This window comes from Miscanthus floridulus, unplaced genomic scaffold (genome assembly GCF_019320115.1).
Source record: "Miscanthus floridulus cultivar M001 unplaced genomic scaffold, ASM1932011v1 fs_736_2, whole genome shotgun sequence".
Lineage (NCBI taxonomy): Eukaryota > Viridiplantae > Streptophyta > Magnoliopsida > Poales > Poaceae > Miscanthus > Miscanthus floridulus.
This window is the reverse complement of record NW_027097186.1, coordinates 4,729-27,306: the sequence shown is the minus strand read 5'-3', so window position 1 is coordinate 27,306 and position 22,578 is coordinate 4,729. Positions and strand designations below refer to the sequence as shown.

General features: G+C 44.8%; 3 protein-coding genes across 4 annotated transcripts; 1 reads left to right on the top strand and 2 right to left on the bottom strand.

Moving 5' to 3' along the window:
- Positions 1-12,886: 12,886 nt before the first annotated feature.
- On the bottom strand, positions 12,887-16,034 carry LOC136532888 (SPX domain-containing protein 4-like). 2 transcript variants are annotated; one of them, XM_066525471.1, is made up of 4 exons: positions 15,511-16,034; positions 13,639-13,798; positions 13,335-13,551; positions 12,887-13,208 (listed from the first exon to the last, which is right to left on the bottom strand). In XM_066525471.1, exons 1-4 carry the CDS (start codon positions 15,814-15,816, stop codon positions 13,016-13,018), a joined length of 876 nt encoding a protein of 291 aa, XP_066381568.1. In that variant the 5' UTR covers positions 15,817-16,034; the 3' UTR covers positions 12,887-13,015. The 2 variants fall into 2 exon arrangements, with proteins under 2 accessions (XP_066381568.1, XP_066381567.1); XM_066525470.1 differs by having other exon boundaries at positions 12,887-13,551; positions 15,511-16,033.
- A 1,280-nt stretch (positions 16,035-17,314) lies between these two features.
- On the top strand, positions 17,315-18,397 carry LOC136532886 (uncharacterized). Its single transcript, XM_066525467.1, has 4 exons — positions 17,315-17,375; positions 17,572-17,681; positions 17,792-18,045; positions 18,147-18,397. Exons 1-4 carry the CDS (start codon positions 17,324-17,326, stop codon positions 18,271-18,273), a joined length of 543 nt encoding a protein of 180 aa, XP_066381564.1. The 5' UTR covers positions 17,315-17,323; the 3' UTR covers positions 18,274-18,397.
- Positions 18,398-18,741: 344 nt separating this feature from the next.
- LOC136532890 (protein N-terminal and lysine N-methyltransferase efm7-like) lies at positions 18,742-21,718 on the bottom strand. Its single transcript, XM_066525472.1, has 7 exons — positions 21,559-21,718; positions 21,371-21,450; positions 20,340-20,473; positions 19,679-19,821; positions 19,470-19,541; positions 19,274-19,378; positions 18,742-19,198 (listed from the first exon to the last, which is right to left on the bottom strand). The coding sequence occupies exons 1-7, from the start codon at positions 21,623-21,625 to the stop codon at positions 19,044-19,046; spliced, it is 756 nt and encodes a 251-aa protein (XP_066381569.1). The 5' UTR covers positions 21,626-21,718; the 3' UTR covers positions 18,742-19,043.
- Positions 21,719-22,578: the final 860 nt, after the last annotated feature.

The following is a 22,578-nucleotide window of genomic DNA, read 5'->3' as shown; positions in this document are numbered from 1 at the left end:
ATTAGGGACTAATGTGATCTTAATGAGATATGTCGCAGCTATTAGTCCCATGAAAGACTCAAAGAGTTGATAAAGATGAAATGGTATCCCTCAATTCTTGAAGCTATAAAGGCGGACGAACTCAAAACGCTCTCCAAAGGTTTTAATTTTGTTTTTGAGTTTAGGATCCACCGTACTATAAAGAGGGATGCAAACTTAGTTGGTCTGAGGAAGATATAGTGATCATGCATTAAAATAAAATCAAAAGAGAGACACTCTAGCACTTCACGAACACATAGAATAATTTTTTGTGACTGTCGATGTCGAAAGTCCCAACGTAAGCTGGAACTCCCGATAGTCGGAAGTCATGACTCTTGCTGGAAGTTCAGACTCCCAGTCACTTAGCCTGCACGGTGACTATGGATGTCGGAAGTCCCGACGTGAGTCAAAACTCCCAATAGTCGGAAGTCCCGACCCAAGCCGGGAGTCCTGGCATCGGTGGTTCTGTTGCCCTGCTGTCTGTGCACGTTGGAACTCTCGACGTACATCGGAAGTTCCAACCGTCGGAAATCCCAACCCATGTCGGGAGTCCCGATACCTGTTGCGGGCTGGCTAGGTGTTTAACTGCACATGTCGAAAGTCCCAACGTTCGTCAGAAGTCCCAACGTTTGCCAGGAGTTCCCACACTGACCTACACACGCGGTCTTCTAACTCTTTGTGAATAGTGTTTTCTATTTACATCGGAAGGCCCGAGATCTGAGTCAGAACTTCCGACGTAGATCTGAACGGTTAGATTTTCACTTGGAGTATAAATACCCCTCTCTTCACTTCTAACCGTTACGGACTCATTAACAGCTGACCCACTTCATGCTCAACAACTCCTAAGCAACTAAAGCACCCTCACCTTCCCCCTTTGCTCCAATCTTCGATTCCCTTAGGGTTTGAGTGAAAGGAGAGTGGATTAAGTGAGAGCATCACTTTGGATAGCTTGAGCACTTGATTTCTTCATCAAGCCGGTTGATTTTGCGATTATTACTCTTGGGGCTTTGTCCCTAGCTGGCTAGGCGTTGCCCAAGAGCTTCCATCTTGTGGAAGAGCCTTGGGAAGTTTGTATCACCCTTCAATTTCTTAGTGGAAAGCTCAAGTGACCTTTGTGGTCGCTTTGAGAGAGGCAAGGAGGTGGAAAAGACTCTGACCTTGGTGGTCACCTCAACAACGAGGATGTAGGAGCTCCTTAGTGGGGTTGCCGAACCTCGGGATAAATTCTTGTCCCGTGTGCTTATTGTTGTTATTGTTAGAAATTACTTGTATGTGTGTCTCTTTGTCTCCCAACTTTCCATTTTAGGGTTTGGATTCGATCTACGGTTTGGAGGCATTACGGCATCAAGGGAGTGATCAAACATCTTCACCAAACCACTAGGAAGTGAGGTTGTAAGTTTATTTATCCGCAAAGTTAAATTTGGCACTGCTTTTGTAGTTCACATAGGGGCTGGAACTGTTGACGTTTGTGCCGGAACTTCTGACAACGTCGGGAGTTCCGACCCAAACGCCAGGACTTCCGACAGTGACTGACAGATTTGAACTTAGCATTTGCAATAAATTTTTAGATACGCCTATTCACCCCCCTCTAGGCTTTGTTAGATCCTTTCAATTGGTATCAGAGCAAGGTCTTCTCTTTGCGCTTCACCGCGTGAGAAGAAACAATGTCGGAGTCCGACAAGATGCAAGTCGTTGCCGTCAAAATGGCCAAGAAAATAGCTGAAGAGTTGATGAGTGCTCAAGCCAAGCTCTTTCAAGATGAAATGAAAAGGATGCAAGATGAGATGAGCAAGTTGAAAGAAGAGTTGAGCAAGAAGGTTGATGATGCAATAAGCGGCAAGAATGATACTAGTGACAAGAATGAAGCAAACAAAGATGCCGCTAGTGATATTGGAGCTGGTGAGCATGTTCATGGAAAAGGAATATATTCAAACATGAGTTTTGACTATGGACAACTCATGAAAGGTTCAACACTACATACTCCATCCGTCAACATTGGTAAGCCACCTCACTTTGATGGAATAAGATACACCGATTGGTCTTACAAGATGAAGATGCATCTCATTGCCGCAAGACTTTGGGAAGTTGTGGATATTGGTGTGATGATTCCTACCGATGAAGATAGAGAGATAACTCCAGAAGAAGTGCACAACCTCCATCAAAATGCACAAGCCATAGCATTGCTTGTGTCAAGCCTAGCTACGGATGAGTTTAGAAAAGTGAATGGAATGGAAAGTGCAAAACAAATTTGGGATACTTTGAAAGTATCATTTGAAGGAGATAAAAGTGTGAGAAAAGGCAACATAGAGTTACTTCATGGTGAATTGGAAAGATTTGTATTCTTGCAAAATGAAACAACACAATCCATGTTTGATAGGCTCATGGCATTGGTCAACCGCATAAGAGCTCTTGGAAGCACCGAATGGGATGACAACAAGGTTGCTAGAAAGATGTTGAGAACCTATAGAGCCAAGAACAACATGCTAGCGTCCGTGATCATGGAAAGGCCCGGTTATGATGAGATGACACCTCAAGAAGTTCTTTCAAAGCTCAAGCATCATGAGTGTCTAGATGAAGATGCAATCAATGCTCACAATCAAAATCCTAATGCAATGGGATTCAACAAGAGTGCAGCCCTTAAAGCCACTCAACAACATGAAGGTTAAGGTTTAAGTCGAGAAAGTAAGAAGAAAGTGAAGGATGATTCCTCAAGTGGAGAAGAAGATTGTGATGCGGAGGTTGCATTTGTGATTAGAAATCTTAGAAAGTTTATGAAGAAAAAAAGCAACCGCAAGACCTATGGTGATGGAAAGAGAAGGTTCAAAAAGAGATTTTGCTATGGATGTGGTCAAACCGGTCACTTCATAGCCGATTGTCCTAATGAGAAAAAGAAACACAAGCACGACAATGATGAAGATAAGAAGAACAAAGGCAAGAAGAGAGGTGAAGCTCATCTTGGGGAAGAATGGGAGTCAAGTGATAGTGACTCAAGTGATGATGAGAAGAAGAAGGGAGTCGCAAATATCGCCATCCACCACTCTTCTTCACCGACCATGATCTTCCCCGACTCAACTTCACCACCAAAACTCTTCTCCAACCTATATTCACCACCGAGGCTCTTCTCCAACCTCATCGACAATGACTACTACACCCCAACTTGTCTCATGGCAAAAGGGGAGAAGGTACATACTACACCCGTCTCCTCTAGTGATGAGTATGATAGTTGTGATGATAACATAGATGAAATTGAAGCAACTATGATAATTTTTTTTGGAAAAAGGCCTTCACTAAAATAAAAATGCTAATGAAGAAATTAGAGAAGAGGGATAGATGCTTAGAGTTGCAAGGAGATATAATTACTCAAGAGAGAGAGAAAAACCTTGCACTTAAAGCATCTATCGCCAAAGAAAAGATGAAGGTTGAAAAGTCAACCGTTGAATTGTCTTTAGCCAATGACTTAATTGGGAAATTGACTAAGGAACATTCCTCGGTTAATGATCAAGTAGCTAGCCTCAAGAATGAGAAGAGTATAGCTCAAGAAAATCTCACAAGCTTGGAAGAAAAACATCGAAATCTTGAGCTAAACTATAGTACTCTTTGGGCTAGCACTTCAACTTCTCCTAAGGCAATCGAAGACTCTAATGTCTCCACTAGTGATGGTTGTAAAAGATGCTATAAAATTGATGTGAATGCATATACAACTAACCTTGTTGAGTTAGAGAAGAAAAACAAGGAAATTCATAGGTTGAAGATGATATTGAAGAATGGGTGCAAGTGTCAAGAGCAATCTAACAAGACTATATACAAGTCATCAAGACACCCATCAATCAAGGAAGGCATTGGCTACAATAGGTATGATGGAAAGGCAAATGGAAGGAACATGATCAATAGTGTGCCTTGTGTGAAGTTCAACAAGGGCGTTGCTCTTGATGAACTAATATGCAAGGCCAACAACAAGGTCTACATTCCAAAGATCCAACCTACAAGTAACAAGACAATCAAGACGAGGCAATCTGATGTCCCAAAGCCACAAGCACCACTTCCATGGTGCTATGCTAGTGACTATATGTGTTGTTGGGGGCAAGGATGGCAAGATTATGGTTAAGTATGTTGGTGCCCAAAAGAAAAAGGAAATTATGAGGAGTATTTGGGTGCCCAAGTTTTATGTGACTAACCCCCTAGGACCCAAATCTTTTTGGGTACCTAAAACAAAAGCTTAATTTGTCTTTGTAGGAATATTCCTCCGGTGGAACAAGTTGGGTGTTGGATAGTGGATGCACCAATCATATGACCAGAGAAAAGGATATGTTCACATCATTTCAACCAAGTCATGATCAAAGTGGAAATATTGTGTTTGGTGACAATAAAAAAGGAGAAGTCCTTGGTTTGGGTAAAATTGCTATATCAAATGATAATTCCATTTCAAATGTTTTACTTGTAAATTCGTTAAGATACAATTTGTTGTCCGTCTCACAACTTTGTGAAATGGGTTACAATTGTCTCTTTACGGATAAGGGTGTGAAAGTCTATAGAAGGGAGGATTCCTCTATTGCATTTATGGGTCATTTAAAAGGGAAACTCTATCTAGTTGATTTCACATCAAATAGAGTAAATCTCGAGACTTGTTTAATGGCAAAATCTAGCATGGGTTGGTTATGGCATCGCCGGCTTGCCCATGTTGGGATGAGGAACTTGGCCAAACTTCAAAAAGGCGAACACATCCTTGGACTAACAAATGTTTCTTTTGAGAAAGATAGGATTTGTAGCGCATGCCAAGCGGGAAAACAAGTTGGAGCTAAACATCCTGTCAAGAATATTGTGACAACCGAAAGGCCATTGGAGTTGCTTCACATAGACATATTTGGACCCATCGCTTACATAAGCATTGGTGGTCACAAATATGGTTTTATAATTGTCGATGATTATTCTCGTTTCACTTGGGTATTCTTTTTGCGTGAAAAGAGTGAAGTCCAAGGTATCTTCAAGAAGTTTGCAAGAAGAGCCCAAAATGAATTTGAAGTCAAAATCAAGAGAGTTTGAAGTGACAATGGGACAGAGTTCTAGAACACCAACATTGAAGAGTTTCTTGATGAAGAAGGAATCAAGCATGAGTTTTTGGTTCCATACACTCCACAACAAAATGGTGTTGTGGAGAGGAAGAACCGAACGCTCACAGAAGCCACAAGAGCAATGTTGGATGAGTACAAGACTCCAACCAACTATTGGGTGGATGCGGTCAACACGGCATGCCATGCTATCAACCATTTATATCTTCACAAGAAAAGAGAAAAGACCGCCTACGAACTTCTAACCGGTAAAATGCCCAAGGTGCACTACTTTAGAGTTTTTGGATCCAAGTGTTTCATACTTAACAAGAAATCTAAAAGCTCTAAGTTTGCACCAAAGGTTGATGAAGGTTTCATGCTTGATTATGGTACTAACGAACATGGATATCGTGTTTTCAATAAAACCACTGGTTTGATTGAAATCGCGATAGACGTGACTTTTGATGAAACCGACAGCTCTCAAAAAGAGCAAGTCAATGTTGAGAATGTAGGTAATGAAGAAGCTCCACACGAAGCAATCAAGAAGCTTGCCATTGGTGAAGTAAAGCCCGTCGAAGACGAAGATGAAGACCATGTAGTGCATGATGATCTTGATCCAACTATTCATCATGTTTCATCTAATGAACATGGTGAAGCTTCCGCAACAAGAAATAATCAAGATGGGAGATCAAATGAAGCACAAGGTTATTCTCATGAAGATGGTGTCAACAATGAGCGAGCTCAACCACAACTCAACAATGAAGAAAGAAGTGAAGTCAACCCTCCACAAGCTCATGATTGTGATCCTCCAATCGATCATGACCATGATGATGATGATGGCCCTATCCAAAGATCAACTCAAGTGCCATATCCTAGAGTGCATCAATCCATTCAACGGGATCACCCCATTGATAACATATTGGAGAGCATTCGACGAGGGGTAACTACACGTTCCCGTTTAGCAAGTTTTTATGAATATTACTTGTTTGTTTCTCCTTTGGAACCTCGTAGGGTGGAAGAGGCACTTGATGATCCGGATTGGATGATAGCCATGCAAGAGGAGTTGAACAACTTCACTCGGAATGAAGTCTGGTCCTTGGTGGAAAGGCCCAAGCAAAATGTGATTGGTACCAAGTGGGTCTTCCGCAATAAGCAAGATGAGCATGGCGTGGTAACAAGGAACAAGGCAAGGTTGGTGGCTCAAGGATTTACTCAAATTGAAGGCTTGGATTTTGGGGAGACCTATGCACCGGTGGCTAGATTAGAATCAATTCGTATTCTACTTGCCTATGCCGCTCATCATGACTTCAAGCTATATCAAATGGATGTGAAGAATGCATTTCTCAACGGCCCCCTATCCGAGTTGGTGTATGTAGAGCAACCACTGGGCTTTGAAGACCCCAAGTATCTAAACCATGTTTACAAGCTCGACAAGGCGCTCTATGGGCTCAAACAAGTCCCTAGAGCTTGGTATGATTGCTTAAATGATTTCCTACTCAAACAAGGTTTTGAGATAGGAAAGGCCGATGCTACTTTGTTTACTCGCAAAGTCCATAATGATATCTTTGTTTGCCAAGTATATGTCGATGACAATATTTGGTAGTACTAATGTGGCTTTTTATGAGGAATTTAGTAGGATAATGGCAAATAGGTTCGAGACATCCATGATGGGAGAGTTGAAGTTTTTCCTTGGATTTCAAATCAAGCAACTCAAGGATGGCACGTTCATAAGTCAAACCAAGTACACCAACGACATGTTGAACAAGTTTAACTTGGACAAGGCCAAGCCTATCAAGACACCCATGCCAACTAATGGACATCTTTATCTTGATCAAGGAGGAAAGGACGTCGATCAAAAGGTATATTGCTCCATGATTGGATCACTTCTTTACCTTTGTGCATCTAGGCCCAATATTATGCTTAGCGTGTGCATGTGTGTAAGATTTCAAGCTAATCCGAAAGAATGTCATTTGATGGCCGTTAAGAGAATTTTTCGATATTTAGTGCACACTCCTAATCTAGGCTTGTGGTATCCTAAGGGCTCCACTTTTGAGTTACTTGGCTATTCCGATTCGGATTATGTCGGTTGCAAAGTAACCCGAAAGAGTACTATCGGGACTTACCAATTTATTGGTAGATCCTTGGTGTCTTGCAGCTCTAAGAAGCAAAATTCTGTTGCTTTGTCCACCGCCGAGGCTGAGTATGTGGTGGCCGGCGCTTGCTGTGCCCAACTACTTTGGATGAAGCACACACTAAAGGACTTTGGATGTGAGTTAACCAAGATTCCACTTTTGTGTGACAACGAGAGTGCCATTAAGTTGGCAAACAACCCTGTAAACCACTCTCAAACAAAGCACATTGACATTCGACATCATTTTTTGAGAGACCACGAAGCCAAAGGAGATATCGCCATTCATCATGTGAGCACCGAAAAGCAATTAGCCGATATCTTCACAAAGCCACTAGATAAGTCAAGATTTTGTGCTTTGAGTGAACTAAATATCATTGATTCTCGTAACGTGGCTTGATTCCTTGCACACACATTTTGTTTGATCTAGTTAGGAGAAAAGAATTAAGAAAACATTATGTGCCACTTTCAAATTCTATTTTGTAATTTTTATAAGTGACTATTGCTTTGTGTTGGTTGAATGAAATCTAGTCACTTGTGAAAATATTAGTGTCCATCATATCTTTGCCCCACATGGTGTAGTGAGTTCAAGTTTGAGGGTTTTTCTGTTTCCTTGTGTCGGAAGTCCCGACGGCCGGAAGTCCCGACGTGCACCGGGAGTTCCAACGCATATTTGATTTTTTACCACACCGCGTCCGTTGCTCGGCTCATTTATAACCGACCCGTTTTTTTTCTTTTACTTTGGTTATTTCCTTCCTCCTCTCCCGTCGCCCCCATCGCCTCTCCTTGCGCCGACATCGCCCCTCCTCGCCGCCCTCGCTCCTCCTTGTGCCGCCGGGTTACTCCTTGCCTGCCGGTTTTCATTCCTCCCTGGTGCGCCGCCGGAGGACTTGCCGGTAGTCCCGACCTCCCCGCCCCTGTTCCACCACCCATGCCCTAGTATTTCATCGGATCCGTTATGTTGTTGCTCGCTCTTCTAGTGCCGAGCCCCTCTCTTCATCTTCCTCTAGAAAGAAGCCCAACAAGTTCAAGTTCCTACTGACATACATGTTTGGACAGTGTTGTGCTAGTGCTCAACGTGAGCATGATATGCAAGAGAGGCTATATCGGTTGGAACAACAAGCAGGCATTGTATCTTCTCCTCCACCACCGTTTGTGCCTCCCCGTGATCCGTTGGCTTTGTATGATGACGCTTGTGCGGCGTACGAAGATGATGTGACTTCTAGCCCACATGGCAAAGGGAAGGCGACTGAAGAAGATGAGGACTACATCGAGGACGATGATGATGAAGACGACGACGGTGGTGAGGACGATGACCAAGATGACGATGATGATGATGAGGATGAGTAGTTGGATATTCATGCGGCCTACCCCTTTTGGCACTTGTTGACAAAGGGGGAGTGTTAGGCTTTGATTTCTCTTTGTAATAAGTTAGTTGGTCTTTATGTTTCGGAACTTTAAAACTTTTAGCGTGTACGAACTATGTCGTGTGGTGGCAAGCTTGTGATGGACAACTATTTATATGTGTTTGTGATGAATGATTGTAGGACAAGTTATGGTTATCTATTTATCTTATTAGCTTACACTTGTTTCTACTTATGATGGTGAATGTATTTTTGAATGGCCATGTGCTGCTCCAATTTTAAAAAAAATCTTGGCCATCATATTCTCTTTTAGTTATTGTGTGAAATAACATGTCATATTGCATTTCTTTTCACACTTATCTATTTGTTCACACACTTGTTGCACCCCACGGATTGCAAAATTTAGGGGGAGCTTTTGTCTTGATGTATGCAAATCAAGTATAGAGGATACTAATTGAAATTCAAATTCATGCATACATCAAGGGGGAGCTCTTCATAAATTTTGGGGTTCAAAAGTTTTAAAATCTTTCATTCCTATAAAAGTCTAAGTTGGTTGTCATCAATTACCAAAAAGGGGCAGATTGAAAGTGCATTTGCCCCCTATGTGGGTTTTGGTGTATTGATGACATCCAAATTAGGGACTAATGTGATCTTAATGAGATATGTCGCAGCTATTAGTCCCATGAAAGACTCAAAGAGTTGATAAAGATGAAATAGTATCCCTCAATTCTTGAAGCTATAAAGGCGGACGAACTCAAAACGCTCTCCAAAGGTTTTAATTTTGTTTTTGAGTTTAGGATCCACCGTACTATAAAGAGGGATGCAAACTTAGTTGGTCTGAGGAAGATAGAGTGATCATGCATTAAAATAAAATCAAAAGAGAGACACTCTAGCACTTTACGAACACATAGAATAATTTTCTGTGACTGTCGATGTCGGAAGTCCCGACGTAAGCCGGAACTCCCGACAGTCGAAAGTCACAACTCTTGCTAGAAGTTCGGACTCTCAGTCACTTAGCCTGTGCGGTGACTATGGATGTTGGAAGTCCCGACCCAAGCCGGGAGTCCCGGCATCGGTGGTTCTGCTGGCTTGCTGTCTGTGCATGTCAGAACTCTCGACGTACGTCGAAAAATTTTCGACCGTCGGAAATCCGGACCCATGTCGAGAGTCCCGATACCTGTTGCGGGCTGGCTAGGTGTTTAACTGCGCACGTCGAAAGTCCCAACATTCGTTGGAAGTTCCGACCGTCGGATGTCCCGACGTTTGCCGGGAGTTCTAACACTGACCTGCATGCGTGGTCTTCTGACTCTTTGTGAACAGTGTTTTCTGTTTACATCGGAAGTCCCGAGATCTGAGTCAAAACTTCCGACGTAGATCTGAACGGTTAGATTTTTACTTGGAGTATAAATACCCATCTCTTCACTTCTAACTGTTATGGACTCATTAACAGCTGACCCACTTCATGCTCAACAGCTCCTAAGCAACTAAAGCACCCCTCATCTTCCCCTTTTGCTCCAATCTTCGATTCCCTTAGGGTTTGAGTGAAAGGAGAGTGGATTAAGTGAGAGCATCACTTTGGATAGCTTGAGCACTTGATTTCTTCGTCAAGCCGGTTGATTTTGCGTTTATTACTCTTGGGGCTTTGCCCCTAGCCGGCTAGGCGTTGCCCAAGAGCTTCCATCTTATAGAAGAGCCTTGAGAAGTTTGTATCACCCTTCGATTTCTTAGTGGAAAGCTCAAGTGACCTTTGTGGTCGCTTTGAGAGAGGCAAGGAGGTGGAAAAGACTCTGACCTTGGTGGTCACCTCAACAACGAGGATGTAGGAGCTCCTTAGTGGGGTTGCCAAACCTCGGGATAAATTCTTGTGTCCCATGTGCTTGTTGTTGTGATTGTTAGAAATTACTTGTATGTGTTTGTCTCTTTGTCTCCCAACTTTCCATTTTAGGGTTTGGATTCGATCTACGGTTTGGAGGCATTACGGCGTCAAGGGAGTGATCAAACATCTTCATCAAACCACTAGGAAGTGAGGTTGTAGGCGTCGGAACTGTTGACGTTTGCGCTGGAACTTCTGACAATATCGGGACTTCCGACCCAAACGCCGGGACTTCCGACAGTGACTGACAGATTTAAACTTAGTATTTGTAGTAAATTTTTAGATACGCCTATTCACCCCCCTCTAGGCATTGTTAGATCCTTTCAAAGATAGGTGGAACCCACATCCCAACAGGTGAGAGTGTGGGAGACTCCAATGAGTCGAAGCGAGTTGTATCGCTTGAGCCCGCCATGGCGAAGGTGGTGGAAAGGTTGGCCATCCGATGACCAAAAGCATGAACATACGACGTCCTCCCCATGGATGGCGCCAACTGTCGGTGCAGAAAGTGATCAACATGTAAATATTTGTAGTTTTGCCATACGTTGTGATCGGATGTGGCCTAGCACTCAATGACACAGGGGTTATACTGGTTTAGGCAACGTGCCCTACGTCCAGTATGAGTCAGTCAATGACTTTATTCCTGAGTCCAGGTGCTCGAAGTTTGCTGTGGGGTTACAAAAGAAAGGGAGTAAGATGGGGGTGCAAGAGGTCCGGTCGGACTCTGGACCGAAGGGCCGAGAGAGACGCGAGCTCCTACGTGTGCTAAGTATTTGAGCGTGTGCTCTGTTGGAGTCGTTCGAATCATAGGTTGTTCGAATCGTTCGTGAATTGATCCCGGGTGGTCGAAATTGTCTGTCCTTTGGAGAGAGCGCATCCCCTTTTATAGATGAAGAGGACGGCCTTACAAGAGAGAGTGTGAGAGAAAGAGTGTGCTACCTAGTCTTGTTGCCCACGTCGTCGGGTACAAGGCGGTTTGTCGGCGCCCATAACACTGTTGATGTCCGGATGCATGTAGTAGGCTCTATCGTGATCTTCCAGCATGGCCAATGTCGGCGCCTACCATACTGTAGGATAAATGTCGGCGCCTAGAACACTGTTGGTGTTCTGACATGTCTGGAAGGTTGCGGTGCATCCTTCTGACACGGCCTGACAGTACTGTCCTGCAGGTGCGCAGGGTACAGTCCCTGATATTGCGGTTGACTGGAGCGTCCTGCTTTACTTGCTCTGTCCGTTTCCTAGGTCTTTCACCGAGGGGGCGTCCCCGGTCGGTTGTTCCCCAGTTGGCTCAGGCCTTCCGGTCGGAGAAGAGCTGTAAGCAGAGGTTCGGTGTACTCCTAGTCGGAGAAGCGAGTCGGAGTCGGAGGCAAGCGTCGTCCCTTCTCGGTCAAGCCTTCCGGTAGGAGAGGCGGGCTGGAGTCGGAAACGAGCGGTGGAGTCGGAGGCGAGCTGGTCAGGCCTTCCAGTCAGAGAGGCGGGCCGGAGTTGGAGGCGAGCGTCGGTCCTCTTTTGGCCAGGCCTTCCAGTCGGAGAGGCTGCCGGAGTCGGAAGCGAGTGTGGTTCCTCCTTGGCCAGGCCTTCCGGTCGGAGAGGCAGGCCGGAGTCGGACGCGAGCGCGGTTCCTCCTTGACCGGGCCTTCCGGTCGAAGAGTGGATCGCCCTTCTGGCCTGTCGTTAGATTTTTGGGCCGGCCCAGGAGTTACACGTCGTTCGCAACGTCGTCTGCTGGGCCGAGCTTTCGCTGGGAAACAGATCCATGAGGGACCCCGGGTTTATGAGCCCGACATGGAGTATATACTAATATAATATTATGCGTTTCTGATGGTGTATTTTCTGATTTTACTCTCCTACCCAGGGCCTGTCTGGCACTAGCTTAGAGATCCATGTTGGATCTACATTTTATAGACAAAATTAAAGTGGTTTAAATATTTGTGTTTGATTCAAACTATAAACAAAATGAGTCATATAAATACACTTATGTGTTTGGCACAATTCTTGCTCTGAGATCCATGTTGAAGCTACAAATACCAGACTCTGAAGTAGTCACGAATTCCTGAAGCTTTGCTGAACAAGGCCCTAATGTGGGTTATTCTGTGCACGAATAAACAACCAATCGAGATAATTGACGATTCTTTGTGCTGACCAACCGAAACGTCTGTGCTAATGGCTTTTACATGCCTTCTGCTTACAGCTTCAAAACTCACATGGCGCTTATGAAGTACCTGTATAGTGTCAACACAACAAAAACATAGTAGACCCAACATGCTGATTACGACGTAGCGACGTAGCTCTTATCAAGTGTCAACCAAAATGTCTTGTAAGGTCTTCTACGTGCTTCCTGCCTACAGCTTTAAAACTCAAATAGCACTACACCTTAGATACTTCTGGCAATTGGCATGCTGTCAACACAATAGGAACATGACCAACATTCCATTACTGACCCAATAAGAAAAAAGAAAAGAAAATGAAACTGCACCATCAGGAAATCCTTGCTTATGTGTCACTTCAAAAGAGGGTTGAACATCAAGATTATTAGCATTTACACTTATCAATGGTTATTGTCTTATTGAACAGCGTGTGAAAAAACTGTTTATTCATCAGTCGGGGCTCGCCTTGTGCAATTCTGTCCCCCTTGGGCAGCATTCTGCTCCTTCGAATTTGATTGCACCTCTTTATCATCCTTTCCAGCATCCTGAATCTGGGAGTCTGTTGAGGAATCTGACAGTGAACTCTCAGAAGTGATGGCACCAGAGCAGGCTTCGCCGTCCTCGCCATGGAAGAACCTAGACAGAGACAGGGGGTTGTAAGTAGAGCTGGCTTTCCGAAGGCACTGTATTGCTTTCATAGCTGCAAGTGTGCTTCGGTAAACATCAACGGTTTCCACATCGCGGGATGATGTTGGGTCACACCTAGCCACATCATGCGGTTCCAGATTCGAGGATGAACTAGGCTCAAGAACTTCAGCTTCGACCGGGAAAAGAAGTTCAAGATTAGCCTCGCATTCTCGAACAAGCCTTGTTAAAGGTTCGGTGGTGAAAAATGGCTGGTGACGGACACGTTGAGTGAAAGGCAGGCTAAGCACACCGCCTGTTCTCTTGTCATACTTCTTCAGTATCTTCACTAGTCCTGCATGTACAGCACATAGGACACGTTAGAAGCCAGGCATTACTACTAGAATACTGCAGATTGGACAACTTGGTATGACGTACTAACCAGCAAAATTTAGGGAGCTGTAGGTTTGCAGAAGAATCATTTCACCATGTATGATCACAAAATCCTTGCGTATCTCTAACATTTCTTCAGTAAATTCACTCCTGGATGTAAAAGCATCATTCTTCTTGGCTTTGACGCGCTCAATCCTCTCCTTGAGCACCTTCGAGAAACAAGAACAGAAAGGGTTAGACTGACAGCTCCAATCCAAGGAAGTGCCAAAGAAAGGCAATTAACTGATAAATACGGGAGAAGAAAAGGACAAATCTGGATAAATTTGTCTAATCACATTGTCTGATAAATAAGGGGGAAGAAAAGGACACATCGTTGCGACATTAAAGACATTTTCCTCCCAACATTCAATGAAAACATTCTCTTTATAAAAAAAAAAGAAAACATTTCTAGAATGGTTACCGATGCATTTATGATAATCTTTCCTCTATGGCATAAAAAGCATTCTAAGATCTAAAGTTCCAGCAATTTGTCAATATTTTAGCCCTTAATGTATCCAGCACCAGACCATAGGTGACCAAGGATGAAGTGCCAAGACCACAAGGACATAGATACTTTCAGGTGGAGTTTGAGAGTTTCAAATACCGCTCATTCCTAGAGAGACTGTTCAGGCACTTCAACATTAAGTGTACACAAGCAAACAAATTTTGAGGAAATAGAAGAGCAACCTAAGCTACCCCAACTTTCTTTGGATGAGAAACTTTTTTTGTGCATCAATATAGCTCCTCATGCAAGTCAGCAATTGTTTTGCAACACTAGGTACGGTCACTGTATACAATGACTAAAACAGCTCCTCATAATACACTTAAAGTTCCTTTTGCCAGGTGAAGGTCAGTTAAGGGGGCTATTTGGTATCTACATGACAAATCTGGCCATCAGTGACATCTAGTAAACAAAAAATTGATCTTCAGTTTTCTATAATGCAAAATAATTATTGTTGAATCGAGTGCGCTACTCATATACCATATCATTTGTGCACCTTGAAATCCATCCAATCTTAGATAGAATCAAGGCTTTAGAAATACAGCTCATGTCATGGAAAAACAAGTAAAATTGTCCAGCAGCATGCTCGCGTCATTGCAAAAATAAGTAAAATTCGAGTCAGTGTTGTGTGTGTGTTTTGAGATAATGAGTCAGTGTTCCGTGTTGACTTGAGCTAGCATGCCTAAGTTGATCGATCTTGTGCAAACTTGAGATATTAAGGCCACTACGTGGATGTGGTGTACTAGTATACTATTACTGTATAAATAGATTTTGCCTAGCAAATATGCTCCTTTGATAAGCAACACAAAGGATTGGAGGCATCCATTTCGTTCAGAACGGGTCATCAACAAAAGATATGCACGAAGAAGGTATCAAAATTACAGTAGACTAAGCCCAGATTGCTACCCACAATTAATCATGAACTGGCCACTCACTCCAAACTGAACAGGCCCGTGCACGGGCGATTTGCAAAAATAGGACTCGAAACATCTGTCGTTTGCAGATTTGACACTGGACCCACGTTCATAGACACAGATGGACCCACCTGTCATCCACCCGAGTGTCATCATAGTAAGGAGTCAATCTCTCGAGTGTCATTTTTGCAAATTTTTCCCCGTGCACATACTTAAAATTAATCATGAACTGGCCACTCACTCCGGACTGAACAGGCCTGTGCACATACTTAATCGCCAGAGGCAGCATATGTTAAAACTTGTACCCATGATCGATTTAACCATCAGTACATAAACCTACTGCATACTGCACATGCCGTAAAAATCAATGAATGGATCAACAGGGGGATCGGGCGTAAATCCGGCACCAATTGGATGCCCCCACACCACGTCAGATAGACGAGCGATGGCAGGACAGGGCGCGCACCTGGAGGCGGATGACGTACCACTCCTCCCTCTCGATGTAGAACTCGTTGAGCTTGTGCAGCTCCGCGTCGAGGATTCTGGCGAACCAGTTTCCCAGGTCGACGTTCCCCTGCGCGGCGGCCACAGCCCCCGGCCCCGGCCCCTCGGCAGCGGGGGCAGGAGGAGGAGGGAGAGGAGGGGCCGCCGTGGGCTCGGGTGGCACCAGGTTCTTGATGAGCTTCTTGAGGGCCTTGTAGGCGAGGTACTTGTCCCTCCACGCCGGCAGCGTCTCCTCCAGGTGGTTCCGGAAATCCTTCCCGAACTTCATCCCGCGGCGGATGGCCGCGACTCTCTCTCTCTCCCTCTCCCTCTCCCTCTCCGTCCTCCCACACGATCCCTTCCTTAATATCAGAGATTCGTGGTTCCGGTCTCTTTATAGAGGTTCCCCTCCTCGGTGGGAGCGGAGGAGGGGGTGTTTCGGGCGGGGTCGCGGGGAGGACGGCGAGGGGAGAAGGAAGGGAGGGAACCGAGGAAGGAAGAGGCAGTGGAGGCAGAGGGGGACGGCCGGATGGGATGATTGGGTGGGTCGCTGTCGGGTGGGGCCAGGTCGGGGGATACTCGCCTTGTGGGTCCCCGTCCCGTCGTCTTCCCCTCGGCGCCTGCGAAGCCCTGCCGCCCTGCTCTATTTTATTTTTATTTATTCCCTTGTATTTGTACGGCGTGACGGCATCTTCTTCTCCTGCTTCGAATGATCTCTCTGGTCGCCAAGAAATCTCGTCGTGGATGATAACATGGCGAATCTTCCATGAACTGGCACAGGCCAATGGATCGAAAGAACAAAAAGGAATCCTCTCTCTCCCTCTCAAAAACAAAAGAGGAAGAACAAAAAAACAAAATAATTAATTGATCAATATAAGCTCGTGAGGCAAGGCCCAGGTGGACAGGCGTTCTACTTGGGCCCGGCCCATGTGAAACCGGCCTGCTACGGAAAGATAAGCTCTCTGCCCGGCCCCGCTGGACACTGTCGCCGGATGCGAACAGGGAGGAGATGAGGCTTCCTGAATCCCTGATAAGGACGAGCCGCAGTGCAGTGCATCGACGCATTTCCCGGCGGCAGGATGAGATCGAGGCCGGCATGGGTGCTACTGGCGACTCTGGGTAGTGACGCGTGTGCGTAGTCGACGGGTAGCTGCATGCATGCAGTGTTTTAGCTAGCTCTGCCAAAGAGGACCTGAACGAGAAGGGGAGAGAGAGAGCCCTGTTCGCTTAAACTATTTTTCAGTCTAATCAATTTATTTCAGTTTATTTTTTCTCACATAATACTATTAAATTAGTTAAAACCAGTCGGCTTATGTACCAGTCGAACAATACCGCTGGTATATTTTCAGCCGGGTCGCTTGAACACTACTGAGAGAGAGTATTTGAACGAAAAGGATACGGCCCTGTTTGCACGGATGACGCAGCAGTAGTACTGAGCTGTATATTGGTCCAAAGAAACCTTGAAAGGAAACAATCAAACAATAATGCCTTGTTATGTGACAGCTGCTCTGGCGCCATCCGTCGCCACAAATCTGGTTCGTCTATAAATGCCCTGTTGGCTGAAAATACTGTTGGCTAATTTATTGTGAGAGAAAAATATTATTTATTGGCTAAAAAAGTACGGTTTATAAGCTAAACAAACGAAAATGGGTTGCTGTTCAGAGTTCGGAGAGCTATTAGTATCGATCGTTCGTCCATCGTCTCACATATACAGTTTTTCAGGGTGCATAGAGCAGAGTTGCTGTCCATATATATAGGATCCATATACTAGACATCAGAGTCAGACAGTAGTAGAGATGGGATCCCTGATGTCCGGTTGGAGCTCACCAGTACTGAGTGACAAGGAAGGTATAAGCATAGCATGATGTGTCCAGCGTCCTCCATCCATCCATGCATGCAAGCTCAGATCTTTGTTTGTTCGAGGACTTGCACTAATTTTGCTTGTTGTATGTACAAAACTGTGTCGGGTACTAGCTCGGTACTAACGACTCTTGTTGCCGTCTGATATATGTGTGCGCATGTGCTTCTGCGTCTGCGCGCCTAGTTCATTTGATGAGGAACCGGTCGCTGACCAAGGAGGACGTCGCGGCGTTCTGGAGGCAGCAGCACGGGAGGCCAACAGCGCCGGAGCCGAACGCCGGCTCTCCCCGCCCGGTACGGTAACCGCTGCACGTTATTAATTACGCAACAATCTGTTCGATCAGGTTGAAGAAATCATCGCATATATATACATATATATAGCTTATCGTTCATCTGTTCATCAGGAGATACTAGTCCCGCTCGCCGCCGCTAAGCGTCGGCTGGAGGTGACGAGGTCCTTGCCTCCGCTGCCAGCTGGCCGCGGCAGCACGAGGAGCAACGACGACCTGACGCGCTGCTCGGCTTACGGATACGGAGCTGGCGACCAGCAGTTAGTCTCTTCCCATAGCGAGCCGCCATCGCCCGCGGCGATGGCCCGCGGGGAGGGCTTCTTCTTCCCCGAGAACGCCGCTGATAGCTCCGGCACGAGCCGCGGCTGGTACGTACTACGCAAGCTACCGTACGTACGTGTTCAGAAGTATGCAGAACTGATTCATGTACTGTACGTGCACGCTTGCGTTGCATATATGGTTCGTATAGGTGGACCCGGAGCAGCTGGGCGTTCCTGAACGAGCCGCCGCCGCTGACAAGGGAGGAGGAGGTGCTGTTGGGCAGGGCGCAGAGGAGCTTCCACGCCGACCGGATCGTCATCACCGGCAACGCCTAGCTAATCGCACTCGTGTACATGTCATGCGCCTGGTCCGTGTGCGCGTAGATAGCGCTTTGGCTTGAAGTGTGCACGCGTGTATAATATTCACCTCTCTAGCACAGTAGCACTGGCTGTAGGAGGTTCCATGCGTCATCTCTCCGTGTAAACAGACCCTGGCTTTGGATCGTTGTTTCTGCTGTTAATTGCTTGGAAAATTATCTTGTTGCTTTTTGGCAAAAGCTACCTACCTGTGCACTCCCTAAAGCGGATTGCATACCGTATTTGATTGCCCATCTTCGACCTTTGTTGAGAAGTCGATTTCGTTCTGACAGGTAGAAATATAATCAAACGCTGCAGCGTGTAAAGTTCGGCTTTCGCAGCTCGATCTTGGTTCCATTTTCGCTCACACCAGAGCTGCTGCTGCTGTACGAATACAGCAGCGGCATCAGACCAGTAGCCCAGTAGCCAATGAGCAGGGTGCCTCTCTAATAGTAGCTCTTGCTTTGTATGTTGCAATTGTAAGTCACGACAGTACATCCCAGCAAGAATCGAAGAAAGAGGGTCAGGAGAAGAAAACAAAACAAAATGGGTCCTTCCAGTACCTTCCTCTCACAAACCAGTGTTTACTGGAAAGCTTATCAAAATATCACTAACAAAACCTACTCAAAATCCACGTTTCCATCCCTAACACTGACCACCCAGGTATATTCCCCTGTGCCGTTCGTGAGAAATTTAACGACGAGTGTCGTTTCCTCAATTTTTTTTCAAGGATATCGTTTCCTCAGTTTTCACCTCTTGTTGCTGATGAGGTACACAAGATCACCCAAGTGCTGCACTTCCAGGCCTGCTTTCTCGCACCCATTGAAGAAAAGTGATTGGTCCTTTCGGATACTTCTGCGCCAGCTCATCAGAAACACTGGTGATTTTGCAGGTACTTGTGTTCCTGCCAAGTGAAAGAAACATTTCGCACAACATCCTTGATGATTTACAAAATTAAATATATATGTCTAGGGAGTACCTGATTTGTTCATGATGGTTATGCTGTCAGCTTTGTGACCATTCTGCTTGTATTCATTCAAAAGAAAGGACACTGTTTTGATAAGATTGTCATACTGCTTAACATCTGAAAGCAATGAATGTATATCATGTTAGGTCATTCCATCACACATTGAGATTGGGAGATCAGGTACCAATATATACACTTGGTAACTTACAGAGTAGGATATCGCTTGCAATGACAATGTCCCAATCTGGTCTGGAAACTGGAAATGGGTGTCCCCATGTGTCTGTGCGTTAAAAAGAAACATAAGAGAACAATTATCCCCTTTTAGGTGGTGCATCCTAGATACACATGAAGGACACATTTGGGAAAAAGAAATACTACAAATGTATAGATTTTGTTTGGAATGGTCAGATAACTTACGTCTGATATGAGGTAACACATCCAAGGTATTCGCACTGCAATTATAAGCTATATTCTCTTCGATTTCCTTGTCATCATAATCAGAGGTTGTAATGTCCACCTCAAATGCCTTCCTAAGAAAGATAGCCAGAGCTCCTGTCCCACTATGCAGGAAAGCAAGAACAAATGAAAAAAAAAATACATAGACAAGTTGTAGAATATACACAATGTTCTTATGACTGCATTCGACAAAGGAAAACAAAATAGAGATTTTGTTTGCTGCACCACAAAACCATTATTACAGTAGGGTATTCAGGTCAAACAAAATAGCCTTTTCTTTATTATACCAGTATACAACGGAATCATTATCACACCATCCAACCAGCTGCTTAGGACTACAATTTTCTGGTGGATTGACACAGTAGGAATGGTTTTGCAAAGTTTTGACTTTGACAGCATGATAAAAAACGCATCACATGCCTCAAGTCAGTGCTAACAGCAAAAAGAAAAACCTGAGAGATGGATGTATCGATATCCTAAGTTACTTATTGGGATCAACATGGCAATAACAGGGGTAGTTATAAAACTTTTTAATCATATATAAAGTGACCACTTGGATTGAATTGGTCAGGAAAGAAAGAAAAGAAAAGACGCCGTTACAGTAAGAGCATAGCACCCATACCTTCCTAATTCCAGGACACGTCGTCCATCCAAAATCGACTGGTTCTTAACCAGCCATGTAGCAAATGAAAATGTCCCGGGCCACAACAGGTTGGCATTAAGCTCATGGCATGAGAACTCCCTTACACTCAGTTTCTGTATATCAATTTTTGAATGGTGAACAAATAGATAAATACGAAAAGGAAAATGAGGACAATTGAGAGCAAGCCAGATTAAGAAAAACTGTAATAATGCAATAAGGAATGGCTATCATGAAATTGAAATCAATAAATTCGCGTAACTCTTGTTGAATAATAGTTACAAGTTGAGCAGCCTTTGATATAGAATCGAAATAGCCGGTTAGTCATTTTATTTTAAACATGTGGATTTATCGATGCAGACCCATGAACTCTACTGTATGCTAAATTGCTAACACATCCAAGAATGTAGCAACATGATTTTAGAGCAAGCAGCACATCCATATACTTATACTATTCAAAAGTAGGCTAAGTCAGTAACCAAATACGAAAATCAATTGGGCCAACCCAAATATTTTGGAGCCATTAATGATTTAAAAATCTACCTCTGCCCACTACAGGATCCTTTGTACTGAATTAACAACCACTCTATTTTTTATTTTTCATTATACTTTGCTGAGTTTGGCGCAACATAATTCACGGGGAAGCTAAGCTGTCCGTAGTTTAACAATTAGAGGATTACTAAACTGAACCATAGCTGTTGTATTTTGCAAAACATCATGTCAGTTCTTCAGTGGATCTGCCTTGAACATGAGGCCATACAACCCCAATAAAACACAAAAAACACAGAGCAAGTCGAATTCCTAAAATGTTTTTCACTCGTTTCTGTCCATTTAGGTATAACTCGTTCATCAATTCTCTAATAATAGGAAAATCCGAACTGAAAGCCGAGAAGGCGAGAAGTGTAAATATTAAATAATAGTTCAAACCCCGGGCCTTTCCGGATTCCAGAGAAGAAGCACCGTTCCCAGTTCCTACAGACGCGAACCAAAACGGCGGAATCGTGGAACCATACCATGCCAGGGAAGTCGTGGGCTCTCTCCTCATACTCCAACGCCACCGGCTTCTTCCCCTCGGCGCTGACCTGCATCTCGTCTTCAACCCCGCAGACAAGAAAGCACCGGCCGTTAGGAGCACGCGGCGAGCGACGTAGAGGGGAAGGAGGTGAGGAGGGTTGGGTTGGGGTTGCTTTTATGCTCATACCTCGGTCGTCGTCGCTGTCGTCGGCGCCGTGGAAGAGGGAGGCGGCGGAGAAGACGGCGGTCTCCATGAGTGGACTCTTCGCTGTTAAAGGGTGGGAAGGGGAGGAGGCGCGCCGTAGGGAAAGGTTTCTCGGCCCGGCCCTATCGCAGTCGGCCTGGGATGACTAAGGATCCGGGCCGCCCAAACAAGTCGCAAACCCGGGCCTCCGCCCTCCTCCCGAGCAAAAAGTCGAGCCGAGTCGAGCATGCTTCTCGACTGGATTTCGAGGCTTCGAGCCTTAGGCCTGGTTTATATTAGGGTTAGGAATCAGTATTGGGCACTGTAGTATTTTTATTTATATTTAATAATTATTGTCTAATTATAGCCTAACTAGGCTTAAAAGATTCATCTCGTAATTTACAATCAAACTGTGTAATTAGTTATTTTTTATCTACATTTAATACTCTATGCATGTGTCCCAAGATTTGATGTGATGGAGAGAGTGAAAAAACTTGCAATCTAAACAAGGCCTTAGGCAAGTTCTTTCGGCCTGCAATTCCGGGCGGGGCTCGGGCTAGGGTCAAGAAAAAACTTTTAGACAACGAGATACTTTTTTTTAAAGCACGGCAAAAGTTTTGCCACAAGTTTTATTATAGGAGAACACCGAGATACCTTCAAGCAGGACTTGTGTCTAATAAGATGAACGGTACTGTTAGCGCCCCATGTTCGTGGCTATAGTCCATTTCCGCGCCTCATTTGCGCGTCCACACGGGGCCGCGCTGCCCAGACATCGCCCGCCGGTGCACGTGTTTCGTGTGCCCATGTGGGGGGGCCGCGCCGCTAGGACGTCGCCCCATGCGGGGACCGCTCACGCCCCTTCCGGTTTCTCATGTGCATCCATATGCAACATGCAATCTACTTTGAAAATATATCTAGATGCAACACTTGCACCATATAAAGGAAACAGATGAAACACTTGAAACATGCGTCTGAAACACTTGTAAAAACACCTAAAAAATTAAAAACCATTTCAAACACGTG

Excerpts from the sequence above, each read along its gene's own strand:
- LOC136532888 (XM_066525470.1), bottom strand. The coding sequence starts at position 15,816 with ATGAAGTTCGGGAAGGATTTCCGGAACCACCTGGAGGAGACGCTGCCG. Across the intron at positions 13,799-15,510 it reads GGTACGTCATCCGCCTCCAG|GTGCTCAAGGAGAGGATTGA; the intron begins GTGCGCGCCCTG and ends TGTTTCTCGAAG. Across the intron at positions 13,552-13,638 it reads CAGCTCCCTAAATTTTGCTG|GACTAGTGAAGATACTGAAG; the intron begins GTTAGTACGTCA and ends CTGTACATGCAG.
- LOC136532886 (XM_066525467.1), top strand. The coding sequence starts at position 17,324 with ATGGGATCCCTGATGTCCGGTTGGAGCTCACCAGTACTGAGTGACAAG. Across the intron at positions 17,376-17,571 it reads AGTACTGAGTGACAAGGAAG|TTCATTTGATGAGGAACCGG; the intron begins GTATAAGCATAG and ends CTGCGCGCCTAG. Across the intron at positions 18,046-18,146 it reads TCCGGCACGAGCCGCGGCTG|GTGGACCCGGAGCAGCTGGG; the intron begins GTACGTACTACG and ends TGGTTCGTATAG.
- LOC136532890 (XM_066525472.1), bottom strand. The coding sequence starts at position 21,625 with ATGGAGACCGCCGTCTTCTCCGCCGCCTCCCTCTTCCACGGCGCCGAC. Across the intron at positions 19,379-19,469 it reads TGCAAGCGATATCCTACTCT|ATGTTAAGCAGTATGACAAT; the intron begins GTAAGTTACCAA and ends CATTGCTTTCAG. Across the intron at positions 19,199-19,273 it reads AACCATCATGAACAAATCAG|GAACACAAGTACCTGCAAAA; the intron begins GTACTCCCTAGA and ends TTCACTTGGCAG.